This window comes from Heptranchias perlo, chromosome 1 (genome assembly GCF_035084215.1).
Source record: "Heptranchias perlo isolate sHepPer1 chromosome 1, sHepPer1.hap1, whole genome shotgun sequence".
NCBI classification, from domain to species: domain Eukaryota; kingdom Metazoa; phylum Chordata; class Chondrichthyes; order Hexanchiformes; family Hexanchidae; genus Heptranchias; species Heptranchias perlo.
In genome coordinates, this window is record NC_090325.1 from 139402473 (window position 1) to 139427718 (window position 25246).

General features: G+C 41.1%; 1 protein-coding gene across 6 annotated transcripts in view; it reads left to right on the forward strand.

Moving 5' to 3' along the window:
- The first annotated feature begins 1548 nt into the window (after positions 1-1548).
- Positions 1549-25246, forward strand: part of rnf175 (ring finger protein 175) — a 37080-nt gene continuing 13382 nt past the window's right edge. For 2 of the 6 annotated variants that reach the window (XM_067991693.1, XM_067991701.1), the window contains exons 1-7: positions 1549-1633; positions 7966-8006; positions 9726-9867; positions 13344-13498; positions 18590-18697; positions 23624-23744; positions 23849-23982. In XM_067991693.1, coding sequence (XP_067847794.1) covers positions 1583-1633; positions 7966-8006; positions 9726-9867; positions 13344-13498; positions 18590-18697; positions 23624-23744; positions 23849-23982 — 752 coding nt within the window. In that variant the 5' untranslated portion in view covers positions 1549-1582. Of the gene's footprint in view, positions 1697-7965; positions 8007-8429; positions 8476-9725; positions 9868-13343; positions 13499-18589; positions 18698-23623; positions 23745-23848; positions 23983-25246 lie in introns of all 6 variants that reach the window. The other 4 variants (XM_067991729.1, XM_067991720.1, XM_067991735.1 and 1 more) reach the window with 4 other exon arrangements.

Sequence of the window (25246 nt, forward strand, 5' to 3'; positions counted from 1 at the left end):
TCCATAAAATCAGCACAGCCATTTACTGGGTGGAAAAGAAATCATGGTCACCTTTACTTTTAACAATAAATTTATCGGCAGCGCCCAAGGTGTGCCTATATTGGCACAGGCGCAAGCCAGGATCACGCAAATTGACTGACGCTAGGAAATCCAATAGGGTCAGCTTATTGGGTCACCGGCGGAGTGGGATCGTAGGTTTTCAGTTCTATTATTTCCATAGCACTGCTGTAGAAAACATGCAGAGGTTGCTACGACAACCTCTGCAAGACATGCCAGATCATCGACACAGATACCACCATCACACGAGAGGACACCACCCACCAGGTACATGGTTCATACTCCTGTGACTCGGCCAACGTTGTCCACCTCATACGTTGCAGGAAAGGATGCCCCGGAGCATGGTACATTGGCGAGACCATACAGAAACTGCGACAACGGATGAACGGACACCGCGCAACAATTGCCAGACAGGAGGGTTCCCTCCCAGTCGGGGAACACCTTAGCAGTCAAGGACATTCAGCCACCGATCTTCGGGTAAGCGTTCTCCAAGGCGGCCTTTGAGACACACAACGCAAAATCGTCCAGCAGAAATTGATAGCCAAGTTCCGCACCCATGAGGACGGCCTCAACCGGGATCTTGGGTTCATGTCACGCAAGACGTAACCCCACCAGCGGGAAAAAAAAGTTATCTGTTTTTAAGACAACGGGACATTCTCTCTCTCTCTCTGCCTTTCGGGTCTCTTTCTCTCCTTGTCTGTGTAATTTGACCCTTGTGTATTCAGTATACTGGGACATACTGTTTTCCGTGGCTAACCTGTCTGAACACCAACGACACCTTTGATTCCCAGCCTAATATAAGATATGCAATTTGAGAATCTCTCATTCACTCACTCACCTGACAAAGGAGATAATCTCCGAAAGCTTGTGATTTTCAAATAAAACTGTTGGACTATAACCTGGTGTTGTAAGATTCCTTACATTTGTAGAAAACATAGTGATTCTATATTACGACTTTAACGTGTGGGTCCTAAAACCTTTACAGGAGATGGTAACCAAGATCCATGGAAATGGATGTCCTTTTTTTTGGTTTGCATTTGCTTGCTCCCCCTTGTCTGCAGCGTTCGGTGTATCTGGCTGCAGATATTCCTGACCAAGGCGTTACACCTGAACCCTTTGATCTTCTTTCAGACGCTCACCGACTTGCTCTGCACGATATTCCCAGCGTCTTTTTGACGCCCACAGAACTGGCGCAGCGGCGGCGCGCGCGCTGCCCGGGACACGCGCACTCCCGCGGTAGTGATGCAGCCACGCCCCCCGGCGTGGCCCGGGACACGCGCACTCCCGCGGTAGTGATGCAGCCACGCCCCCCCTCCTCGCGGGCGCGCGGCCCGGGACACGCGCACTCCCGCGGTAGTGATGCAGCCACGCCCCCCCCTCCTCGCGGGCGCGCGGCCCGGGACACGCGCACTCCCGCGGTAGTGATGCAGCCACGCCCCCCCTCCTCGCGGGCGCGCGGCTCGGGTCACGCGCACTCCCGCGGTAGTGATGCAGCCACGCCCCCCTCCGCGCGCGCGACAAAAAAATGGCGATGGCGGCGGCGCTGGTGGTGGAACTGAATGTGGATGACGAAGAGGTAAATGGCGGCCGGCCGCTGTCTTGAGTGTGGAGTCGCTCTCACCACCCTGTGTCAGCGGCAGTAAGTGGGTCTCCCGGTCGGTCTGTCTGTGTGTCCGGCCTCGCCACCCGAGCTCCCTCTGTCCCGGCCTTGGGAGACGTGAATCCCGCTCCAGCGGTTGGGGCGGGGTGGTCGCAGCTTCGGCTGCAGCGGACTTGTCCTGCTCGTCAGCTGCATTGACTGAGGTTTTTATTATTAAAATATACAAAAACAAGATTACTCCCCCAAAGCCTGGAATTGCGCTGGGAGAGGTGAGCGGGAGCAATGAATGGGGGAGGGAGGTGCTGGCTTCTCCCAGTCGAGCTGTCACTGTCAGGCTGACGGATATTTCTCAGCCCCCGACAGATGTTCAGCTTTTTTTTTGTTAACGGTAACTCACAAAACCCGGTTGATTATTAATAAACTGCCGATCTTAGACCCGATTTATAGAACGCGAAAACTGCTTGCTGCTGTTACATTTCAATTTTAATAAACACACAAAAATGTTGCTAAGTTTCATCTAACAAAATGTAACTTCAACCGCAAGTGATGCTGTCCTGGTTATTGGGACTATTTAGTAGTTTTGTACATTTTGTTAAGTTTAAGGTATATTTGAAAATGGTTAATAATGAGAACAGTGATAGCACACATTTCATATTAATAGTCCTTTTATTTTTTTGTACCTTCAGTAGGAGTTCTGTTACTTTTGTGTGTCAGCTTGGCTCAGGTGGTAGCACAGTGGCGCCTCAGTCCCACACCAGGACTTGACATTTCAGTGCGTTACAGAGGGAGTACTGCACTATCGGAAGTATTGTCACTAATATGCCTCCCTCCACCAAAAATGGATTAACTGGACAACCCATTCATCTTGTGATCTTGCTGCCTTTACATACATAGTAATCATTGTAGGTGAAACATTTTGAAATGTTTGAGACATAAGTTGCTCGATAAATATATTTCATTAAAATATTTCACTGCATTGATTCTTGAGGTACCACTCAGATGTTGTCCCAAAATATTGTAGAAATTTAACAAAGATTGCAGGTACTGTTGATGTCTTAAACCATAAAAATAACTAAAAGTGAAGATCAAAAGGTTTATTTAATCTTGAGTGACAATTATGTTGCACATATCCCAGAGGGCTGTGGATGCTCAGTCATTTGAGTATATTCAAAACTGAGATCGATAAATTTTTGGACTCTTAAGGGAATCAAGGGATATGGGGATAGGGTGGGAAAGTGGAGTTGAGGTAGAAGATCAGCCATGATCTTATTGAATGGCGGAGCAGGCTCAAGAGGCTTTATGGCCTACTTCTGTTCCTATTTATGTTTTTATGTTCTTATCCTGTAATGCTTCCCTTACTTTTAATTGACTTTTGAGTTAATTCCTCTTAAGGCTTGTGCAGTGTAGCAGTGGTAGTTATCCATGATTCTTAATATAAATGCATCTATTAACATGTCTTCAAAGACATGTTAATAGATGCACAATATTAAGGATGTAAAAGTAGTAGTTCTTTGACATGCTCTTTACTGTAGAACTTTTAATACTTTATCCATATGTTTATACAGGAGATTTTTATATATTGCTTTTAAGGGGGTATAGAGGTAAGCAATGGTGATGATTCCAGCTGTGAAGAAACTTAAGTTATGAGGAAATGTTAACAAAGTTGGGTTCATTGGAAAAGAGGTGATTTTGAGATGAATCAGTTGAGTTTTCAAGATTATAAAAGGACAATTGCTGAAGTTAAAAAAGAAAGACATGCGTTTATATAATTCTCTACATGACCTCAGGACATCCCAAAGCACTTTACAGCAAGGAAGTACTTTTGAAGTGTAGTCACTGTTGTAATGTAGGAAATGTGTTGGTCCAGAGAAATTGTTCATCATGGTGAGGAGTTTAAATACTAGGGGATGCAAGTTAAAACTGGGAAGCTAGGAATACAAGGGATGCCGGGCAGGACCTCTTACACAAAGGTAAAAAGTTACTGGTGAATGTCATTGAAGTGAACAGTATGAATGGTTTAAAGGGGCAACCGGATCTATTCCTAGAGGGAGAAGATATTGAGGCATATGTTGAAAAGCTGTGTAGTGAGGTTGGGATTAATTTAGAAAGGACTGGCTGAGATCAGCTAATTAAGCACAGAACAAGATGCCTTCCCAATCTGTATTGTTCAGTTAGTTACTGAGCATTGATCTCAATGTTTAGTAAATAGCTGAGCAATACATACTGAGACAGTACCGTGCTCATTCCGTGCTCTGTACTGAATTAGTTGATCTCAGGCTGAACAATTATAGCTACAATTGGCTTGGGCTATGAAGGTGCAAATTAATAGGGGTACTCATTGCTGGAGGTACCAGTAGATGAATGTTTGGTGAGGTCAGGGTTGGGGTCAGCGGTAATGGCCACTACAGCCTGTTGACCCACTCTGTATCTGGGCTCACACTTGGGTGAGGGTGACTGGTGCTCATGTAACTATATCACAACATGAAATCAATGTTTTCAGGACAGGAAGAAATAAAATTGATAGAAGCAAGCTGATGAAAGGGAGGGGAGGAGGAGGAGGAGGAGGAGGGCCTTTTAGTGGCTTTCTCCTACAAAAAAATGGTTACAGGAAAAGAGGAATGAGAGAAAGCAATGCGAGGGTGGTGATATTTGCTAATGCAAAATGTTAATACAAGACAGCCTATTGTAGTGGTGACATTGACTCTGAGGAGGAATGGAGTGTGTTATATTCAATCTGTACTGAGGGAATGTTGACAGTTGGGATAAAAGATAGATAATGGGGAGGAAAGTACCACAGTGTGAATTAAACAGGGATCAGATGCAATTTAACAGTTTTTAAAGAATGCTGTGGTATAAACTATGATCTTGGGTTTGTTTATGTTTTGAATGCAGTATTCTAGTCATACACGATTAAGAAGGAATATTTTGTAAATTGTTTCATACATGTTCTTAGGGACTTTGAGCAGATCACTGAAGGTCTGATCTCTGCTTGTCCTAAGCATGTAATCTACCCATGATTCCACAGTGTAGTAGTCTGTTTGAGGTCCTTCCTGCATATGCTTGTGGGAGAAGCAAAAATCCTAAGATATCTTTTATCAAAGCACTCCTTTTAACCCATTCACAAAACAGTTGTAAATCTAGACCCAATCATTTTCTGTTTTGGACCTATTCTGTTCTACATTTCCTGCCATCTGTGAAAACTTCTATTTATTATAGTAAATAATAGTAGATAAGTGCACCATACTCCACCAAGCCAAGCGAACCAGGAAGGTCCTAAGTTTGATCTGCCTTCTTCATCAATCTCAGGCAGAGCAGTAATTGGGTGCTGTAATTGACTGCAGTATCCTTGGGTTGGGAAAGGGAAACGTAGGCCAAGGTTCCTACTTCTGTTCGTTCGAAGAATTACTGGTAGAATTGTGCACATGTATGGGCATTAAGTGAGAACAGGGTTGGGTTTGGCTGTGATGGCTGCTGCAGTTGATTGCTTTACTGACGCTCATTGTCCAGGATTACATATGAAGAATGGGAACTTAGACAAGATACTAGAGGAAGACTTTCACCCATGGAGGTGTACCCTAACATGAATCACCACCTTCAGGAGAAGATATAAAAGAAGGGGAATTAAATGGAGAAAAAAGAAATGATATCCTAAACTGCAAGAGTGAATTTTAAGCTGTTTATAAAGTTGGTCAAAATGCAAGGTTTCTTTACCATCTGTTTTCCATGTTCTTAGATGGCACGTATGTGAACATCTTCCTCATTCATATTTGATATAAAAGTTCATATCTTTCCTTATTGTAAGGTTTGTTGTATACAAGTTCATACCTATCACTCCTTTCATCAAGTTTTATTAAGAAAGTGAGAATACTGTGATGTTACGAAAGAAAGAGATTGCAAAGTTATATTTGGCAAGATTGTCATATTTGTCATATTTTTCATATGTGTATATTTAGTGGGAGAATACACAGTGGGACTTGTGCTTATAGACAGCCAAATAAGTGAGTGAGTTGTGCAGTTTTGACTGCTTTAGTTTCTGTAAATAATTAGTGTCTTGTTTATAGCATATGTTGACCGTGCAAGTTTATTTAAGGTATTATTTTAAAGAGGGTGACAAAGTAGTAATTGCATTCTTTGGGCACTAACCATTACAAAAGGTGATGTGCTCCAAGATAAGAATTGCTGTACTATGAAGCTGTCAGCAGGAATGGGACTAGTTTGCTCATACTTTTTGGAATGGTAGAACAGCCTAACCCCAGAAAATATATATTACTGGTTAAGTAAGCTGTACACTTGAATGGGAGCGTGTCTATACTCTGAACAAAAAGTATTCCTGCTAGACTTTTCTTTTTTAAGTATACGCATGGCGATCTATTAGCAGGGTAGATAAGGGAGAACCAGTGGATGTTATATATTTGGATTTTCAAAAGGTATTCGATAAGGTGCCACACAAGATTAGGGCTCATGGGATTGGGGGTAATATATTAACATGGATTGGCAATTGGTTGACGAAGAGAAAACAGAGATTAGGAATAAACGGGTCATTCGCAGGTTGGCCGGTTGTAACTAGTGGGGTGCCTCAAGGATCAGTACTTGGACCTCAGCTATTTACAATCTATATCAGTGACTTGGATGAAGGGACCGAGTGTAATATATCCAGGTTTGCTGACGATACAAAGCTAGGTGGGGAAAATAAGCTGTGAGGAGGACACAGAGGCTGCAAAGGAATATAGACCGGTTAAGTGAGTGGGCGTGAAGGTGGCAGATGGAGTATAATGTAGAAATGTGAAATTATCCACTTTTTGGTTGGAAGAATGGAAAAGCAGAATATTTTTAAAAAGGTGAGACACTAGTAAATGTTGGTATTCAGAGGGATTTGGGTGTCCTTGTACACGAATCACAAAGTTAACATGCAGGTGCAGCAAGCAATTATGAAAGCAAATGGTATGTTAGCCTTTATTGCAAGGTGGTTGAAATATAAAAGTAAGGAAATCTTGCTACAATTATATAGGGCTCTGGTGAGACCGCACCTGGAGTTTTGGTCTCCTTACCTAAGGAAGGATATACTTGCCTTAGAGGGGGTGCAACGAAGGTTCAATAGATTAGGCAACCCTCTCATCCCAGGAATCAATGAGGAGAGATCGAGTAGAATGGGCCTATACTTTCTGGAGTTTAGAAGAATGAGAGGTGATCTCATTGAAACAACTAAAATTCTCAGGGGGATTGACACGGTAGATGCTGAGAGGCTTTCCCCTGGCTGGAGAGTCTAGAACTAGGGGTCGTAGTCTCAGGATAAGGGTCGGCCATTTATTACTGAGATGAGGAAAAATTTCTTCACCCAGAGGGTTCTGAATCTTTGGAATTCACTACCCCAGAGAGCTGTGGATGCTCAGTCATTTGAGTATATTCAAAACTGAGATCGACAGATTTTTGGATACTAATGGAATCAAGGGATGTGGGGATAGGGTGGGAAAGTGGAGTTGAGGTAGAAGATCAGCCATGATCTTCCATCAGCCATGAGATTATAAATCTCATAAAAAGCCAATAGGAGCATTAAACTGCATCTTGGGTATGTCTGTGATCTTGTTACATCAATACTAAACATGCAGTATAACTGAGGTATAAAATCAATAACAGCAATACTACTAATTAGTACAGTGGGCTGGGGTTGCTGATTTATCCAATCTGTGGTGCACTTTTAAGCATGTAGTTAAACTAGTGCCCTTAAATTACTAAAGTGCTGAATGCTGAGAGAATTGTGACATACTCAAGGACACTTCTGACATCAAAGGAGTAGTAGGGTACCAATTAGAAAACGGTAGTCAATGTTTACATACTGTCACACTGTGGGTAAGAACTCATATCTGATGAATTTTCTCCTTTTAGTTGCCTAATCATCTAATATTTCTGTCTTATAACTATAAGTAAAATTTTATATTCAGGGTGTTTGTTCTGCACAAAGTGCCAGTGAAAGTATAAATTATATTTCTACGGGTATGGCATTACCAGTTTGGTTTTGTTGTTTTCCTCCTGGTATTAAAAACCAAAGTACTAATATAAAATATCACATTTTTAGCTGAAAACTTTGAAATAATATAACCAAGCTATGCTCTCATCTACAGTAACAGGCAATCAATATTTTGTGAGCCTGATACCATTTCAGTAGTGGCTTCCCTGAGTATTTCACCAGCCTAATCAGTGCTGATGTGTCATAGCTACCCGTTACATACCCTCTATGTGTTATGTAATTCTGTATTGATGTACCATTGATCATTAACGAGATTTAATTTTCAATTTTTTTCCACCCATAGATAGACCTTTTAAAATTTCCTTCAGATGAAGACCAATGGAGGTAAGCGGTGCCATGATTGGTACAGAATAATTTCCACTCATCTTTGTTATGTTGTAAAGTGCATTTTTATTGTATTGGAGCTCATTTGGTGAGAAAACTAATACATAGCAGTACAATATTAGGCTAAACTATAGAATGCTGTAGAGGCATTTCATTACCTAGTGCAACTTCTGCTGTGAAAACGCCAATGAAAATTTCTAATTATAATTTTTTTTTAAAAAAAGTTGTTGAACAATTGTATGACTAATTCCAAACTTCAAATACTCGTTTCCCACCCCTGTGTTTCTATTCAGAAAAATAGTGGTGTTCTTAATGATTTGAAAATGTTTTTACAAAATGTGCTATCTTGATTTTCAATGCTTCTGTTATCTGTGAAGATATCCACAGATGATAATGGTAGATTAGCATTTCTTTTTGTTTCAGAGCATGGTCCGCCTGCCAGGAAGATTCATTGGTGCTGTAACGGTTGGTCAGTCAGCTAGCTCATAGTTCCCCCTGTATAGTTTTCTTTTGCTGGCTCTCTCTCGCTTCCTCACTCTACTCATTCTCCTTCTTTATCTTTTCTTGCTCCCCCACCACCTCCCTTGTGGGGAACTTTGTGTAGAACATTAACATAATCATGAAACAACTACTGGGTATGATCACGTTTGGTCTGAATTTGTTAGCTGTACAGTGTGTAAAATATAAACTTTGTTCCAGATTGATTTATTCTTTGCAGTGCACTGTGTGGACATCAGAACATCAAAGTGATGTCATTGCTGATTTATATCTTGTGTATTGTATCTTGCCTTCAGAAAATGTTGTCAAGTGTAAAATAAATTACTATTGAGGCCACATTGAGCAAACTTCACTAAAGTTGGTGAAATGCGCAGCCCAGGGTAGTGCTACAGGTTAGCTGAAGTGAGAAATGGAAAATAGGGATTGCTCTTGTGAGATTAGCGTTAATGGACATTATTGAGCCAGAATAGAGGAAATCTTAATTTGCATCTAGCCCATACTGTACTTGACATGAGAGAGCTTGATGCTGACACTGGGTGCCTCAAATTTAAAAAAAAATCCATTCCCAAAAAAAAATCTCTCACCTTGAGCAGTGAGTAAGAAGTTATTGAAATGTAAGTAGTATCAAATAATAACTGCACATGACTAAAATTCTATGTTTCCTGTTTTTTAAAAAAAATTGGGAGCTTTAAGTTTTTATTTGAGAAATTATATCCAGATGAAAATTGGGAAAATGTTGGCATTATCCTTTTTATGCCACAGGTGTAGTAAATAATCTGTGGAAGTTATTTTTGTTTCTACTGGTGTGAGGATCTCCAATTGCATAAACGTGGCTGTATATAGTGCCAGGCCCAAAGTTTCATCTTCCTCTCCTGAAATACCAGTTTTGTTGTGGAAAGCATTATAGTGATCTTGGTAGATTTTTTTTTGGAGGGTGGAAAGATATCTTCAAGAAGAATGGGAAGGAGAAGGAGCATTGGGAATAAACATGAATCATTCCACATAAGCCATTTTGAGATAAATGTGAACATTTTCCAGATATAACAGGAAATTGAATCATAATTTTTTGAAAACTGTGAGAGGCCCTGACACACATTGTATTATCTAATTCGTTTTCAGTGTTCAGGATAGTATATTTAAAACATTGTATTTAACAATTTTTTTCCTTACAAAATATGCACATCCTTCAACATCCAACTTTTGTAACCTTCATTTTTGCAGACTACAACATGCCAAGATACATGCAAAACACCGTGGGCATGAGGCTATGCATGCAGAAATGGTGCTTATTCTAATTGCCACCCTCGTAATAGCTCAGGTTGTGCTAGTCCAGTGGAAACAGCGTCATTGTAGATCATATAATGTGAGTTATATTTTTAATATTACAACTTCCAACCTATGAATTGATAGCGCACAAGCTTAAAAAATCTGTTTCTCACAAACTAGCAGTTTTACTGCTCTGTTGTGAGAAATTGAAATCTTCACACCAGTGCAATAGAGGGTACTCATCTAAAGTTGGGGTTTAGGCAGAGTCGAGAGTGAGCTTTGCTCTGCATCTGTCTGCTATACCTGACCTAGAATTGGTTAATGCTGACATGTGGTACCCAGCTTTGACATCCTTCATCTTGGTCACAAAAAGTTAACATAAAATTTCAAAAGTGTGTGTACGCAAGTAATTTTTTCTACTTTTTTTAAAAAAAAGTTCTAACTACTCAGTCTAAACCATATTTACAAAATCATTGGGTATTTTGAGCACTTTTTTTTTACATTCATGATCAAATTACAACAATTACAAGAGGAAAACCGTCAGCAGGGCACAAAATGAATGTCAATAACTGGAATTATGACTTATGACAAATTATTACAGATGTGTTTGATTCTTCTTCTTGGATGAGCTGTGCTAATGCATTCTGTTGACTGTACATATACCTGCGTTTGTGAAGATTTGAAAGTAGACAAATTACATATTGAATGCAGACAATTTGTAAAGGCAGCTATGGGCATATATGTACTAATTTTTGGTTTGTCATTTTTTAAAAATCATATAACATTCTCTTTATGTGAATAAAATTAAATATTCACCAAAAGATCTTTTTGTTTCCTTTATCTTTCTCCCTTTTGTCTGCTGTTTGTAAAATCGCCCGTTGGGCTTTATACAATTACTGGAACTAATTCTATTTACTCAACTATAGTCTTGTGAAAACATACATTTTTTCATCCTCTGGTGAGAAAATAAATCAGCTGGTAATTCCACATCACAATATTTATTTGTTTTTTGGATTGCTATGTGGCAAATGACTATAGAAATAATTTATAGCCCAGTCTTGTAATTTTTTGTTTAGGATTGAGCATAGGAAGACAGTCACAAGTATGAATATATAACAAAACTACGCATCTGATAAAAAGGAATTTCAGTAGTGATTCTTTTCATGTCTCCCTAAAGATAGCAGGTGGCTGTAGACTAAAATGTACCTGCTCCCAAGCTGGATTTGAACTTGTACGTGCACTTAAGGACCTAATTTGGATAAAGTCATCTGTTATGTTTAGTTACTAATGATTTTAATAGGAGCAGCCTGTTGATGTGTAATATTTTGAGAACCTTGATTTAGTTTTGTGCAGCTGCCACAAAGACTAAAACCTGCAATCATAATGGTGTGAAGATGGATCTTAATTTATGTGCGGTTCGGCTTCTCAGATTTCAGTTGCACTGTAATGGATTCAAGCTGGCTGCTGCTATCATAAGGTTAATGGAAAGTATATTTTAGCTGTTGTGATGCAATATCTGCTGTTACAGCAAGGTTTTTCACATGCATTGTCTGTTTTTAATACTCTCATTGTTTTAACAAGTAATTTCAATGAGTTTAAAAAAAAAAATTGATGCTCTTCTTCACAGTAATTCTTGTATTGAGATATAGTAATAAAAGGAACAGCCTTGCTTAATAGAAAGGGAATTGGGAGAGAGTGCCATCTCATTTTCAGACCTTTCTGGATAGTAATAATTGCTGTCATTTAACATAACAAGAATTATTGCAAAGCTGTACGGTAGTAAAATGTGTGGCCTAAGGCAAACTGTGTGTGACCTGGCAGATTGCAGACTTTGCTCTCAGGCACTGTAAATTGTAAAGCAGACTTTTAAATGTTCCTTGATTTAAATTGTAAACTTTTTTTAAACAAAAACTTAATTTAAAGGGTCAGAAAAAAATCAGAAAACATTAGAGTTATAAATGTGTGGCCTTTGATTAACCCTGTTAGCTAAATTTGCAGTGTATTGGTGCAAAATGAGGTAGAGATGATAGAAGAGAAATCTCATTTTCCTCTTATTAATCCGTGGCTTGCTGATCATTCAGCACATTACTCTAAATATGTATACATAAAGGTTAATCTGAAGCTATTAAAAGAAAAGGTGAATGGCAACTGTTAGTTCTGTCTGCACACTAGCCATACTGTAAATTCAGTCAACTTTATGAACTTCATTTGCAAGACAAGCCAGACCAAAATTCGTTAGTGATAAATTAAATGTCCTGCTGCCTTCTAATTATTTAGACCCCCACTTTAGGATTTGCTTGAGGTCCAGGTCTTGTTTAGCTCATTTAAGCCTTTTAATGAGAAAAACATTTAGCCTTTGGGCAACAGTCTGATTTGTCAGGAAATTCCATGGGATATGATGTATGGATAAGTAAAATTTGTGCTAATATAATCCAGATGGTAATGGTGCCATTAAACAATAAAGTAGATGATGTGTTTTTCTATATCCAGATGTTGATTGTACCAGCACCAGTGGCATTAAGAGTGCAGACGTTCAACTGTGTCTTGTTCTATCAATCAACTACTGAATTTTGCACAGTCCAACAGGATAACGTGTCCACAACACATTAACTGCTCTAGAAATGCTTATTGCCATTTTTTTCTGGATTGCAGAATATTTTGTGTAAATTGCTGTATTCCATCACATAGGTTATCACAAATTTATTTCAACTAATTCATTTCCCAAGTTCATGGAGTGAAATAAAGTAGACAATCTATTAGTAAGCACTTTATATATTACCCAACTTTCAGAATTAGAATCCGGTTCCTGATCAAAAAGGAAAGTCTGCCTCAAGTAATTTTAATTTCAGAGGCCACACAAGTTGTGTTTACTTATGTTTCCAGTTAATAGTCAGTTTTAAATAGTTCAAAACCTACTGATGAAGTTGTTACGCTACAATTAACTCCATACAAAACATATGAACAGCATTTGATCCATGTATAGTTCTGATCTGGGCATAGAATGTGCTACAATCTACTCAATGCGTTTTCTGATTCAGACTGAACATTTACTGTAAATATAAAATCCCTTGGCCCAAAAAGTTCCAGTTTTTCTGGTGTTCATTAAACCACTTTGTAATACAGGCAGAAGTACAAGTGTAACCTATGTCAAAGTAATATCAATATTGCTGTAGTAATGAAATGCTTTATGTTTTTTCAACAAAAATGTTTGATTAATTGAACTGCGGACCAATTTTTTATATGTATATTGAATTGTGATTCATGCTTACATTACACAGACAAGCTAGCAGTATGTTTATTGGGATTCAATTAGTAGATCTTTTAGTTTTTAAAACTCTTGCAAATTCCTGATTTCTTTAACTTCATCACAAGGTGCAGGTTCTAATCATAATGTGGGTGTTTTATTATAAATATAATGGCAGGGTAAAGCTAGATCATTAAAAATTTAGGTAACCTGTCATGCTATGAATGTAAGCTGCATATATTAACCTTGTTCTACTTAATGATGATCTATAGAAATTATGCTGTAGGCTTATAAACGTTCATAGTGGGCTTGTGCATTTTCTTTGACAGCTGGTCACCCTGCTCCAGATGTGGATTGTTCCTTTATATTTCACAGTAAAACTTTACTGGTGGCGCTTTCTCTCCACATGGGGGATGTTCTCTGTTATTACCAGTTATGTCATCTTCAGAGCTACCCGTAAACCCCTTTCTGGAAGAACACCACGGTATGTACTCTACTGGAGTAACCCTCCAAGTGAAAATTGGGTCTTTTTTTCACCATTCATTTGTTCTGTCTTGTTGATTATGGTTGGTGCATGACTAAAATATTGTGGGGAATTAATATTTAACACTATGATATGAGCTACAGCACAGGATAGTTTTCTGTCGGAAGGATCACTAATAATTTTGAGTGATAAGTAGATACAGTTTTATTCCACATCTAGTGCATTTTTCAATCCCTCATGGAGTAATGTGACATCTGTATTGAGAATTTGTGAACTGTTAATGCACCTTCCACGCCAGAGCTTCAAAAATTTCTTACTTTTTCCTCAGCCAAGGATTCCCCTGCATCGTGGTTGACAGGGCCCTCGACCATGTCTGTCCCGTTTCCCACACTTCCGACCTCACCCCTTCTCCTCCCTCCCAGAATCGCAATAGGGTCCCCCTTGTCACTTTCCCCCCACCAGCCTCCGTATTCAACAGATCATTCTCCGCCACTTCCAGCACAGTGCCACCACCAAACACATCTTCCCCTCCCCTTTCAGCATTCCGAAGGGACCATTCCCCCTCCGCCCCCACAATGACACCCTGGGCCCCAGTGACGGAAAAACTGGGAGAATGGAATAGAGTCCTCACAGGAAGTGGGGTATGATCAAGGTAGCTGTGGGAGTTGATGGGCTTGTAATAGATATTGGTGTACAGCCTATTCCCAGAAATGGAGATAGAGTAGTTGAGGGAAGGAAAGAGTTGGAGATGGACCATGTTGAAGGTAAAGGAGGGGTGAAAGTTAGAAGTAAAGTTGATGAAATTTTCCAGTTCAGGGCAAGAGCGGGATGCAGCACCTATTGAGTTATCAGTGTACTGGAAAAAGAGATCAGGAAGAGGATCGGAGTAGGACAGGAACAAAGAATGTTCCACGTATCCCACGAAAAGGAAGGTATAGCCAGGACCCATACGGGTTCTCATAGTGACACCTTTTATTTGGAGGAAGTAAGTAGAGTTAAAAGAAAAGCAGTTTAATGTGAGAACAAGCTCGGCCAGGTGGAGGAGGGTGGTGATGAATGTGGACTGGTTGGGCTGCCGTTCAAGGAAGAAGTGGAGAGCCCACAGACTATCCTGGGAGGGGATGGAGGTGTAGAGGGATTGAACGTCCATGGTTAGGGCCAAGAAACTTGAAATGGTTAAAATGGCAGAGGGTGTCAGAAGAGTCGTTGATGTAGGTCGGAAGAAACTGGGCGAGGGGAGAATAAAAGAGAGTCCATATAAGAGAAAATAAGTTCCGTGGGGTAGGAACAGGTTTTAACGATGACAGTTTTTTCTGTGGGTCTTGGGAAGGAAGCCGGAGCAGGCAGTGCGAGATTGGTGGACTATGAGGGTGGCGGCTTTGGTGGGGTGGGGGAGGAGATTTTCAGAGGAGATGAAGTCAGTGACCATCTAGGAAACGATGGCTTGATACTCGGCGGTGGGGTCATGGTCTGGGGGAGGTAAGAGGAGATGTCAGAGAGTTGACGTTCAGCATGACAAAGGTGATGATGGTACTGGCCAAAATGAGGTGGTGATGAGGTAGATAATGGCCTCGAATTTACTTACCTTGGACGCCATTCCATAATGGTGTCCATCCCAACCGCTGTCGAATCCATCAGAGCAAGTTCGCAAATGCGCACATGTGCATTAAAACCCGGAAATCGCGAACTTGCTCTGATTGGTTCAATGACGTTTTGATAGTCCCGAATTAAAGGACTAACTGTGCCACAATCATATACAATCAAACACAATCACCAAACAATCGTAAACTTATCCATCTGCCCAGCTGGAACAAAAATACTTAAGCCACTAGAAGGTACGCTTGAAAATACCAGCCTCACACTACTTTATAAAAGCGCAATGACTTATAATGCCTGCAAAACAACAAAAAATTACATTTTTAAAAATATGGAATGTCTAATTATACTTTTAATATTTTTTGATCGTTAAAAATTTCTTAAATAAAAATATATTTTTTAACTTCTGTATGTTTAAATTAAATTATTTCCTTGCATTTTTATAATGTAAGTTAAATTTTTATTTAGACTAACATAGGGAATGGCACCTTAAATTTGAGTTTAACTTGCATGCTTGTGGGTGGGGCTTGCTGTCCCACAGTGTTTTCATGTGCACATGACCTGCACTGATATCGGAACACACCACTGAGGAAGATCTCAGAATCCAGCAAATATACGTCGTAAGTACATCCGTACATTTTATCCGCAGGAGGTGCGGAGAGCTTTGCCACATTGGTCGGAGCAAGTTCCGGCCCAATAAGTGTAGAAACAAAAGATGAGTCCAGAGGCGGTGTAAATACTTGCAGCAGAATAGCGGAGGAGGAGGAAAGCAAAGAGAAGGCTTCTGTGGCCCAGGAATGTGGCAGAAGAAGTGGGCCCATCAAGAGAAAATGCAGGAAGATAACACCTGCATATTAAATGGCTCCCACTCTTGTTCTCCCCCATCATACGCCACTCCAAACAAGAAAATAAATTCTCATATCTGTTATAGTTTCTATATTTTTACTCATTAAACTTCTGATCAGCATGTAGCTTAATTTTCTGCTTAGAGAAGTTGTATTGTAACTATATAAATGTTTGTTGTAAATCCAGAGAAGGGACAGACCTGACTCTGGACTTACTACATAACAGGCATTTATATAGTGTCTTTAACATAGAAAAACGTTCTACGGCACTTCACAGAAGCGTGAAAAAAGTTGACGCTGAACCAATGCAGCATCATTAGGAGGGGTGAACAAAAGCTTGGTCAAAGAGATGGATTTTAAGGAGGGTCTTAAAGGTGGAAAGGCGTAGGGTGGGAATTCATGAGTGCAGAGCATGGGGTCTGAAGGCACAGCTACTAATGTGTGGGGGGAGGGGGGCAAAAAGGAGGGGGGCATCCACAGTCTAGAGTTACAGGAACGAAGGGTTCTGGGGTAGGGAGGTGGAGCAGGAAGAGTTGTAGAGCTGGAGAAGTTTACAGTAGTAGGGATGGGTGAGGACATGAAGGGATTTAATCACGAGATTGAGAATTTTGAATTGGAGACGTTGGGAAACCAGCAAGGATAGGTGATGGATGAGTGGGACTTGGTGCAAGATAGGATACAGGCAACAGAATTGTTGAAGCTGGAAGGCCATCCAGGAGAGCATTGGAGTAGTCAAGTCTGGAGGTGACAACATCTGTTTTGATGTTGGTGTGAAATTAAACTGCCTTGCACCAATGCTACAGGTCCAGTGTAATGCAACCTAAAAATGCAAAAATAATCTTTTATCCAGATAAAACATCCTAACAATGAGATAAGCTATTTTTTATATAAGCCCAGAAATTAGCTTTTGCTTAAAATTATTTTTCTTTTTGATTTTCTTGCTTTTTAATTGAATTGCATCATTTTCATATGTATTTCATTCTTAAAATGCCAGGTAGATTCCATTAGCCACACAAATGTAAGAACACAGCAACAGAATCTGAAATTTCCTTCTTCATCAATAGGGAGAAATTTTGATCAATCTAAACGTAGGTATGTTACTGGTGAAGGGGTTATTGCAGAAAAGAAAATCATCGCAATGTGTATTTCCACAAATAGTTAGCCTGATAAATGACCAGGTCATTCTGTGGAAAGCCAAATTGTATGGTAGAAGTACACGATGGGTATCTATTTTCATCTAGAAAAATACCACCAGGTGATGACTCCTCCAAAACTGCCCTAAGTTTCAATGTATACATAATCAGTGATGGTTATTCCAAGTTTCATTGTTTTCAAATCCCTCCAAGACCTCACCCCTCCCCATCTCTGTAACCTTCTCCAGCCGTACAACCCTCTGAGGTCAATGTGCTCCTCCAATGCTGGCCTCTTGCGCATCACTGATTACCCTAGCTCCACCATTGGCAGCCGTGCCTTCAGCTGCTTAGGCCCTAGGCTCTGTAATCCCCTCCATGAACCTCTCCTCCTCTATCTGTCTCCTGCTTTTAAGATACTCTTGAAAACCTACCTCTTTGACCAAGCTTTTGGTCACCTGTCTTAATATCTCTTTTGTGGCTCGGTATCAAATTTTGTTTGATAACTCTCCTGTGAAGCGCCTTAGGACGTTATACTAAGTTAAAGGTGCTATATAAATGCAAGGTGGTGTTATATATTTGAATTATATAGTGATATGTATAATCCCTCTGTCTTGTTTTTTTTCTATGAAAATATATTCTAAATTAAAAATTTTGAGCATCCACTTGCTTTAATCATGGCTCAGTGGTAGCACTCTTGTCCTCTAAGTTTAAGCCCCACTCCAGGATTTGAGTACATTACATTTTAATGCATACTGAGGGAGTGCTGCACTTTCAGAGGTGCTGTCTTTTGGCTGAGATGTTAAACCAAGGATCTGTCTGCCCTCGCACGTAAATGTAATAGATTCTATGACGCTATTTGAAGAAGAGCAGGGAAGTTCTCCCCGGTGTCCTGGCCAATATTTATCCCTCAACCAACATCACTAAAACAGATTTATCTGGTCGTTATCTCATTGCTGTTTGTGGAACCTTGCTGTGCTTAAATTGGCTTTCATGTTTGCCTACAGTACAATAGTGACTACACGTAAAAGGTAATTAATTAACTGTGAAATGCTTTGGCACGTCCTGAAGTCATGAAAGGGGCTATATAAATGCAAGTTTGTTCACTCTTTCTTTAATAGAGCCCTGTTTACTTAGGTTGCGTTACTTTGTGGTATGTCATTTCCATTGCCAGCAAATGGCTATTATGCATTTGTTACCTTTGCTTTTAGAAAGATCGCAAAGGTTCATAGTAATTGGCTCACATTCTGACTGTCTTACAGTGGATTAAATCACCACTTGTTGCATACTGCTGTTTTTAACTTCATATTAGTGCATAAAATACTATATTCTCTTTCACTTTTGTGACTAGATTTTATAATTGCTTCATAATTGTGGTTTTATTGTGCAAATTCTAAATGCTTAAAGATTTTTCACATATTGAACAGTTCAGATCATTGTAAAGTTCATGTCTGCTTTTTGTTAGTCAAAAATCAAATAGAAAAGTCCCACTCATGAACTTTTTAAAATTAAATCAACAGGATGGTCTACAAATGGTTCCTTCTCATCTACAAACTAAGTTATGCAGTGGGCATTGTGGGATATTTGGCGGTAATGTTTACAATGTTCGGCTTCAATTTGTTTTTCAGGTATGGTACTTTTTGGGATGTTTTATTAACACAATTTTAAATTACTTTTTTCTTAGCCATTATGTTTTACATTTACTAACGTTTACACATGTTTCAACCACAGAATTTAGTAAAGCATTGATTGATTGTTTCATGAGGTTTCTTTTTGATTGAATCAACTTGCTACAGTTCTTCTTTCAGATCAAATTGCAGTGCTATATACTTGCTGCAGATGTTTTTTGATGTGGTTTTTGGGTGCAGAAGTTATAAATTCGTAATGGAGGGCAAAATTGTTATGACACCAAACACATGGGGCGTGATTTTAACGTGGCAGTTGGAACTCAGTGGGGGGTAAATAATTGTGTGGGAAACCAGGAAATAATTTGAGCGTGTCGGATTGAGTGATCGCAACTCAATTGAAGGCACTTAATTTTACTTTGAGTTTCGCTTCTCCAAGCTGCGCAGCGGGCGTACTGCACACCCGCATGACGTGATGTGAACACCACTATTTAAAGGGCCAATGCAAGATTTTGAAGGAGAAAGGAGGAAACGTTGAGATGGAAGGGCATAGAGCAGAGGCAGCATCCAGGTTCACCGATGCAGCCCTTGAGGTTCTACTGGTTGATGTGCGAAGCAGGAGAGAGGAGCTATACCTAGCTGATAGGAGGAAAAAACCTGCTTCTGCCATCAAGAGGGCATGGCTGGAGGTGGCAGAGGAGGTGAGCAGCAGGTGCATGGTGCCCAGGCCTTGGCTGCAGTGCAGGAAGCATTTTAATGACCTAACCAGGTCAGGAAAAGAGAGTACATTTTCTGATTCATCCACATCCTGTGTTGTTCAACACCCCCTCGCCCCCCCACCCCCATCACACTTTGTTGGCAAGCCTACTCCATCACATAACTCCTTACACCCACTTAAGTTTTAGCAGCAGCAACCATCCTTCACTTTCTGTGCACTTCCTCAACTGCGCATTTATTCACCCACTCACCCCAATCCTAATGCAATGTGATGTATCTGTCTGATAGTCACCCTCTGATGCACCTCTTTCATGGTCAACCTCACTGAAAGCAATTCATTCATATGGTGAATATGTCACCTTCAGTCACTCAAGGCCTGTTGTTTGTTCCCTTGTAGGAGAAGAGAGTGCAAAACGCAAGGGAGAGGATTGGAGCTGGTCCATTACATATGGTGAAGCTGACAAGTGTGGAGGAGGAGGCAGTGGAGATAAGCCGGACCGTTTCATGCCTATCCATCGGAGATGGAGAGACTAGCAACCTGCAGATCGCTAGTGACATAACGTTAAAATCAATTCATCATGTGTGAAAAATGTTATCAATGATTGAACTGTTCCAGACCTCAGTATAGTCATTGGAAAGATTGTCACTTTTCCAATGAATAATTAATATCGGCTTCTGTTTTCTTCCGGGGCCTTCACGCCTTCAAGAAGAATGTACCAAAATGGAAGAAAGCGATTCTTCAGAGGATCTCATTCCTTCTCAGGGTGCACTGTCACATGACATCCAGCCACACACCAGCGCAGATACTGACACTTCGGTGGGTCATTTTAGTTGGATTGTCACCTGGTGATTCACCACTCACAAGTGAGCACGAGCAGACACTGGTAGCAGGGGCAGCTGTGGAGAGTCCGTATCGGGGGGGCGCACGCCTCTCCAAGCTCTGCTCAGCTGGACATAGATGCTGAACCATCATTGAGAATGAGAATGATTGAGGTACAGCTGCACCTTTGTGAGGTACTGGAAAACATGCCACGCACACTCCACAATAGCGGAGAGGATGGAGCAGTCCAACTCCATCGCTAGTGGATTGGTGGCGCAGGTAAGTGTGAGAATGTCTGCGATGGAGAGAGTGGCAGTCTCCATTGAGCTTCAAGCACGGTTCTCAAACGAGCCCATGCAGGCCATGATAACGGCCGTCTGGATGTCAACATGTCTGCCACCTTAAACAGGATGTGGAGATGCCGGTGATGGACTGGGGTTGACAATTGTAAACAATTTTACAACACCAAGTTATAGTCCAACGATTTTATTTGAAATTTACAAGCTTTCGGAGGCTTCCTCCTTCCTCAGGTAAATGTGAGGAAGGAGGAAGCCTCCACATTTACCTGAGGAAGGGGGAAGCCTCCGAAAGCTTGTAAATTTCAAATAAAATCGTTGGACTATAACTTGGTGTTGTAAAATTGTTTACAATTGTCAAACCTTAAACAGGCTGATAGATACCTTATGCATGGCCTTACAACGCGGCACATCTGCCCACCAACCTGCTGTTCAGCAGAGTGGTGGGAGTGATGTGCTGGCCCAGAAGAGGGATCATGGCGAAATGGGACATAGAAGTGGGGACCCCACTCAAAGCGCTCCAACATCTCAGCCGTTGTCCTCCCCCACAACCAGTACCCGCAATCAGCCTCCTCTCCCAATGGCCAAGTCTGCCCCCCTGCACATGTGCAGGTGGAGCAATCTTTGGTGGGGCCCTCACGGGCTCCAAAACCTAGAGGTTGTAGGTCAAAAGCATCTCAGTAGTCAGGGCAGGTATCTGAGCAACCTGCCACTACCTCTGCTGAAGCCACAGGGGATGCACCACGTAGAAGCACTAGAAAGAGTAGTTCACCAAGGGTATGTGACGAGATGTCATGTTGTTCATTTATATATTTTGTTTGTTATGGCACATAAATTTAATCATTATCACCACTGCCACATCTTGGCCATTATTGCGTCGTGTCTCTGAAATTGCCATTTAATTTGCTTCATCATGAATGTCAAGACATGACAACACCCATTGGGCGGTTGTGCAATGGGTGTATGCGTAGTTGAAGGTCTGTTTTGTGCAAAGGGAGGGGGTAGGGTTGGTGGTGCTGGTTGTTCCAGACGGCCTGAGTATTTCAAAGACTTAAATTTGCACATCTCATTATGAGAACCTGTTAGAGATGAGGGAATCCCTAACATCATGGGCTGCAATGTACACTGCTGCTCTGGCGATGGTTTACCCATCTTCATTTTCCCCCTTCCTCCTCCCTCTCTCCCTCAAAGTTGCCACCAGATGAGGATGCTTGATGAGCGCATTCGACCTCCTCCACCTGTAACCTGTTGCGCTATGTTGTGCAGGACACAGCACACAATGATTATTTTGCCCACCTTCACTAGCGAGTACTGAAGGGCTCCTCTGGATCGATCCAGGCACCTGAAATGCATCTTCAGCATTCCTACAGCTTGCTCAATTATAGACCTGGTGGTGATATGGCTGTGGTTGTACCAATGCTGTGCCTTGTTGGTGGGGTTTCTCACAGGTATCATGAACCACATCTGCAGGGGGTATCCCTTGTCTCCAAGGAGCCAGCCCTTAAGCCTGTCTTCTGTGTGGAAGAGGTCCGGGATGTTAGACTTGTGCAAAATGAATGAATCATGACACTGTCAGGGAACCTGGCGCACACCTGCAGAGATTTCTTCCGGTGGTTGCACACCAGCCGTGAATTGATGGAGTGATATCCCTCTCAGTTTATGAACAGTCCTGGCTCATGTCGAGGTCCTCGGATTGCTGGCATGTGTGCAATCAATTGTGCCCTGTACCAGAGAGGAAGCCAGCCAGAAAGTTGAAACCCACTGCCCTCTCTGTCTGGCTGATGTCGTCGCGGGGAAGTTCACGTAGTCGGATGTCCTGGCAAACAAGCCATCCATCACCTTTCGAATACACTTACGTGCAAACGACTGACACACCCTGGAGATGTCATCGGTGGCGCCCTGTAAAGATCCAGAGGTGAAGAAATTGAGGGCAGTGGTGACTTTAACTGTGACGGGCAATGCCTGACCATCAGTTCCAGCCAGGAGCAGCTCTTCCTGAAGGAGGCTGCAGATGTCTGTGACCACCTGGCGACTCAATCTTAGCCTGCGTAGGCACTGTTTCTCAGAGAGGTCCAGGAAGCTCAGCCTCTGCCTGCGGACACTCGTGGGTGGTGTCTCCTCAGCCGCTCCGTTGAGTCCCTCTCTGTTCTTCTCCAGATCCAGTTGCGCAACTCTGCCTTGTGCATCTGCAGATCCCAGAACTGCATGACATGCCTGCTACGGATAGTGATCTTCCTCCTCCTCAGATGCACCATGGTATACATCCATTGCACCCCGCATCCTGATGGTGTCAGTTTGAGGGGCTCCAAAATGTTGATTAAATTTGTTGATTAGAGCTCCCAGCGGAAGGTTTGCTTCAGAGAGCTGATTGCCCAGCTACAATACCTCACCATTTATTGAGATGTGTCAATCACTGGTTTAAAGGACGAAATGAGCTTCGGCTGCAATTCGCCTCCGTTTCTATGGTGTGTTTCAGAAGCCATTTGAGACACGTTCAGGAGAGGTTAAATCCGTTTCTGTAACAGTATACACAAAAAGTTATGTACCTCAAATGTTTAAAGTACCTAAGTTGCTCTTTTAACTATTGGCCTGCCGGCTTTAAGTAAGGACAGGACTTCTGGGTTCCTGTTGGGGGTCACATCCTAATGTGCCTGGGTTAAACCCGGACGTGGGTGCGTCGAAGCCAGGATGCAGTCCCACTCCAAAAAGCAACTTTTTTTTTACTGTCAACCCACTTGGAGGTTAAAATTACCCCCATGTTTTCTGTAGCTAGGATTTTGGATTGATTGCAAATGCTATAAATCTGTATGAAGCATTCACTTATGTAACCATGAGTTTACTTTAACATTTATTGACTTTGCACTGATATCAGACAAGGACAGTTTGTGAAAATTATAGGGTACAGCCAGGAATGGGAAATTGATCTTTTTTTGTCTGTTGGGCAGGGATAAAAAATCAGCTTTGGTTACATTGCTTCTGATGCACCCATCTAAAGAGCAGCATTGTCAACTGAGTTACAGGCTACAGTCTTCTCAGTTAGCCATTGAAGCTGAAGCTGAAAAGTTGATTGCTCAGTTTTTTTTTCATTAAACACAGAATAAAGACAGAAGACTCGATGGATTTTGGTGTAATTGTGCTTTTCTATGGCTTGTATTACGGGGTTATGGGAAGAGATTTTGCTGAGATTTGTTCTGACTACATGGCCTCAACTATTGGAGTAAGTAATATTTACACAGCAAGGAAACTATTTTCAAAATAAACTAATACTTGCACTTAGCTTCATATGCAAAATGTTCTTGTTTTGTGTACTTCTTTTCACAGTTCTATAATTTTGGTAGTATGCCATCCAGAAATCTCTCTGATGACATTTGTGCTGTGTGTGGTCAGAAAATTTTTGTGGATATCAGTGAAGAAGGAATTATAGAAGACACCTACCAGCTCTCCTGTAATCATGTGTATCCTTTTTTGGGGTGTGTATCCGTTTCAGTCATAAATGCCACAGTTTAATTTTATCAGCACTTCAATTTAACGTTTGGGGGAAAAAAACTGTGCCACTACATTGAGATGTGAATGTTACAAATGGCTGCAGTACTGCTATGTTTCTGGTGGTGGTGCTGCCAAGTTATCAGAATCCACTGTTTCTCAGTTATTACAGTTTTTTTTTTCTTCAGGCCCATATTTTGGGGCTTATATCTCAAGATTGTGAAATTTGCATTGATTTGGTACACAGTATAGTTTAACTATATTCGTAAATGGGGGACATATTGGTCCAAATCCAACTTTTAGTTATTAGACTATCTAAAGGTGCCATCATACTACGGGTATTGATCTCCGAGTGTGATGAGCCTGTAGATTGTGGTGTGTCGCTAAGAGTCTGCCGAATGTAGAGAGTTCTGCACATGCATTGTTAATTTTTTGTTAGGAGAGTGGGCAGCTACCTGGGTTCTCTTGTAACTCTAAAAATAATAACAGGAAATTAAGTTTTAAAAGTTACCAGGCCATCCATGTGACAGCGCTGAGAGCTTTAAAGGTAGCTTTATACCAGGCTGCAGTTACAGTACGTCTGGTGTGAAGCCCAAGTGTTTTTAAGACTACCTATTAGAGATAGTCCTGTACCCCTCAGCTCAAGGTAGATACAGGTGAAGGAAATCATTTTGCCCCATCTTAGCTCTCGTTCATATGGAATTTAAAAAAATCTTGGTTTCCCCTTTCCTGTGCATCATCTAACTATCTTTTAAATTAGTCTAGGCTTTTGCCACCTATCTGGAAGACTTTTCCAAATCTTGATCACTCTGTGTGATGAAGTGCTTCCTAATAACCTGTTCAAAATGTCTCTAAGTTTTAATCTATGTCTCTTTTTGTTGTAGTATCCTTAATACCTTGTGGTAGTATTACAGATTAACCTTATCTATGCTGTTTTATACCATGTATACCCCTATAAAGTGCCGTCTTAGTCACCTCCTATTAAAGCTAAATAGCCCCAATTTCTGCATTGGTGCTAAGGATAGGCCTCGATGTTTTCTGCTCTGTGTCCATAGCTCGATTGATTGGCAACCAAAATGGGGAATACAGTACTCAAGGAAAGGTCTGAGCAGAACTCTACAGTTTTAGCATGATGTGTTCTAATTTATACTCAGCTGAGCATGCAAAATAATCTAAGCATTCTGTTTGTATTTTTTATTGCTGTTCCACAGTGATTTGATAGGAAAAGTGCCAAAT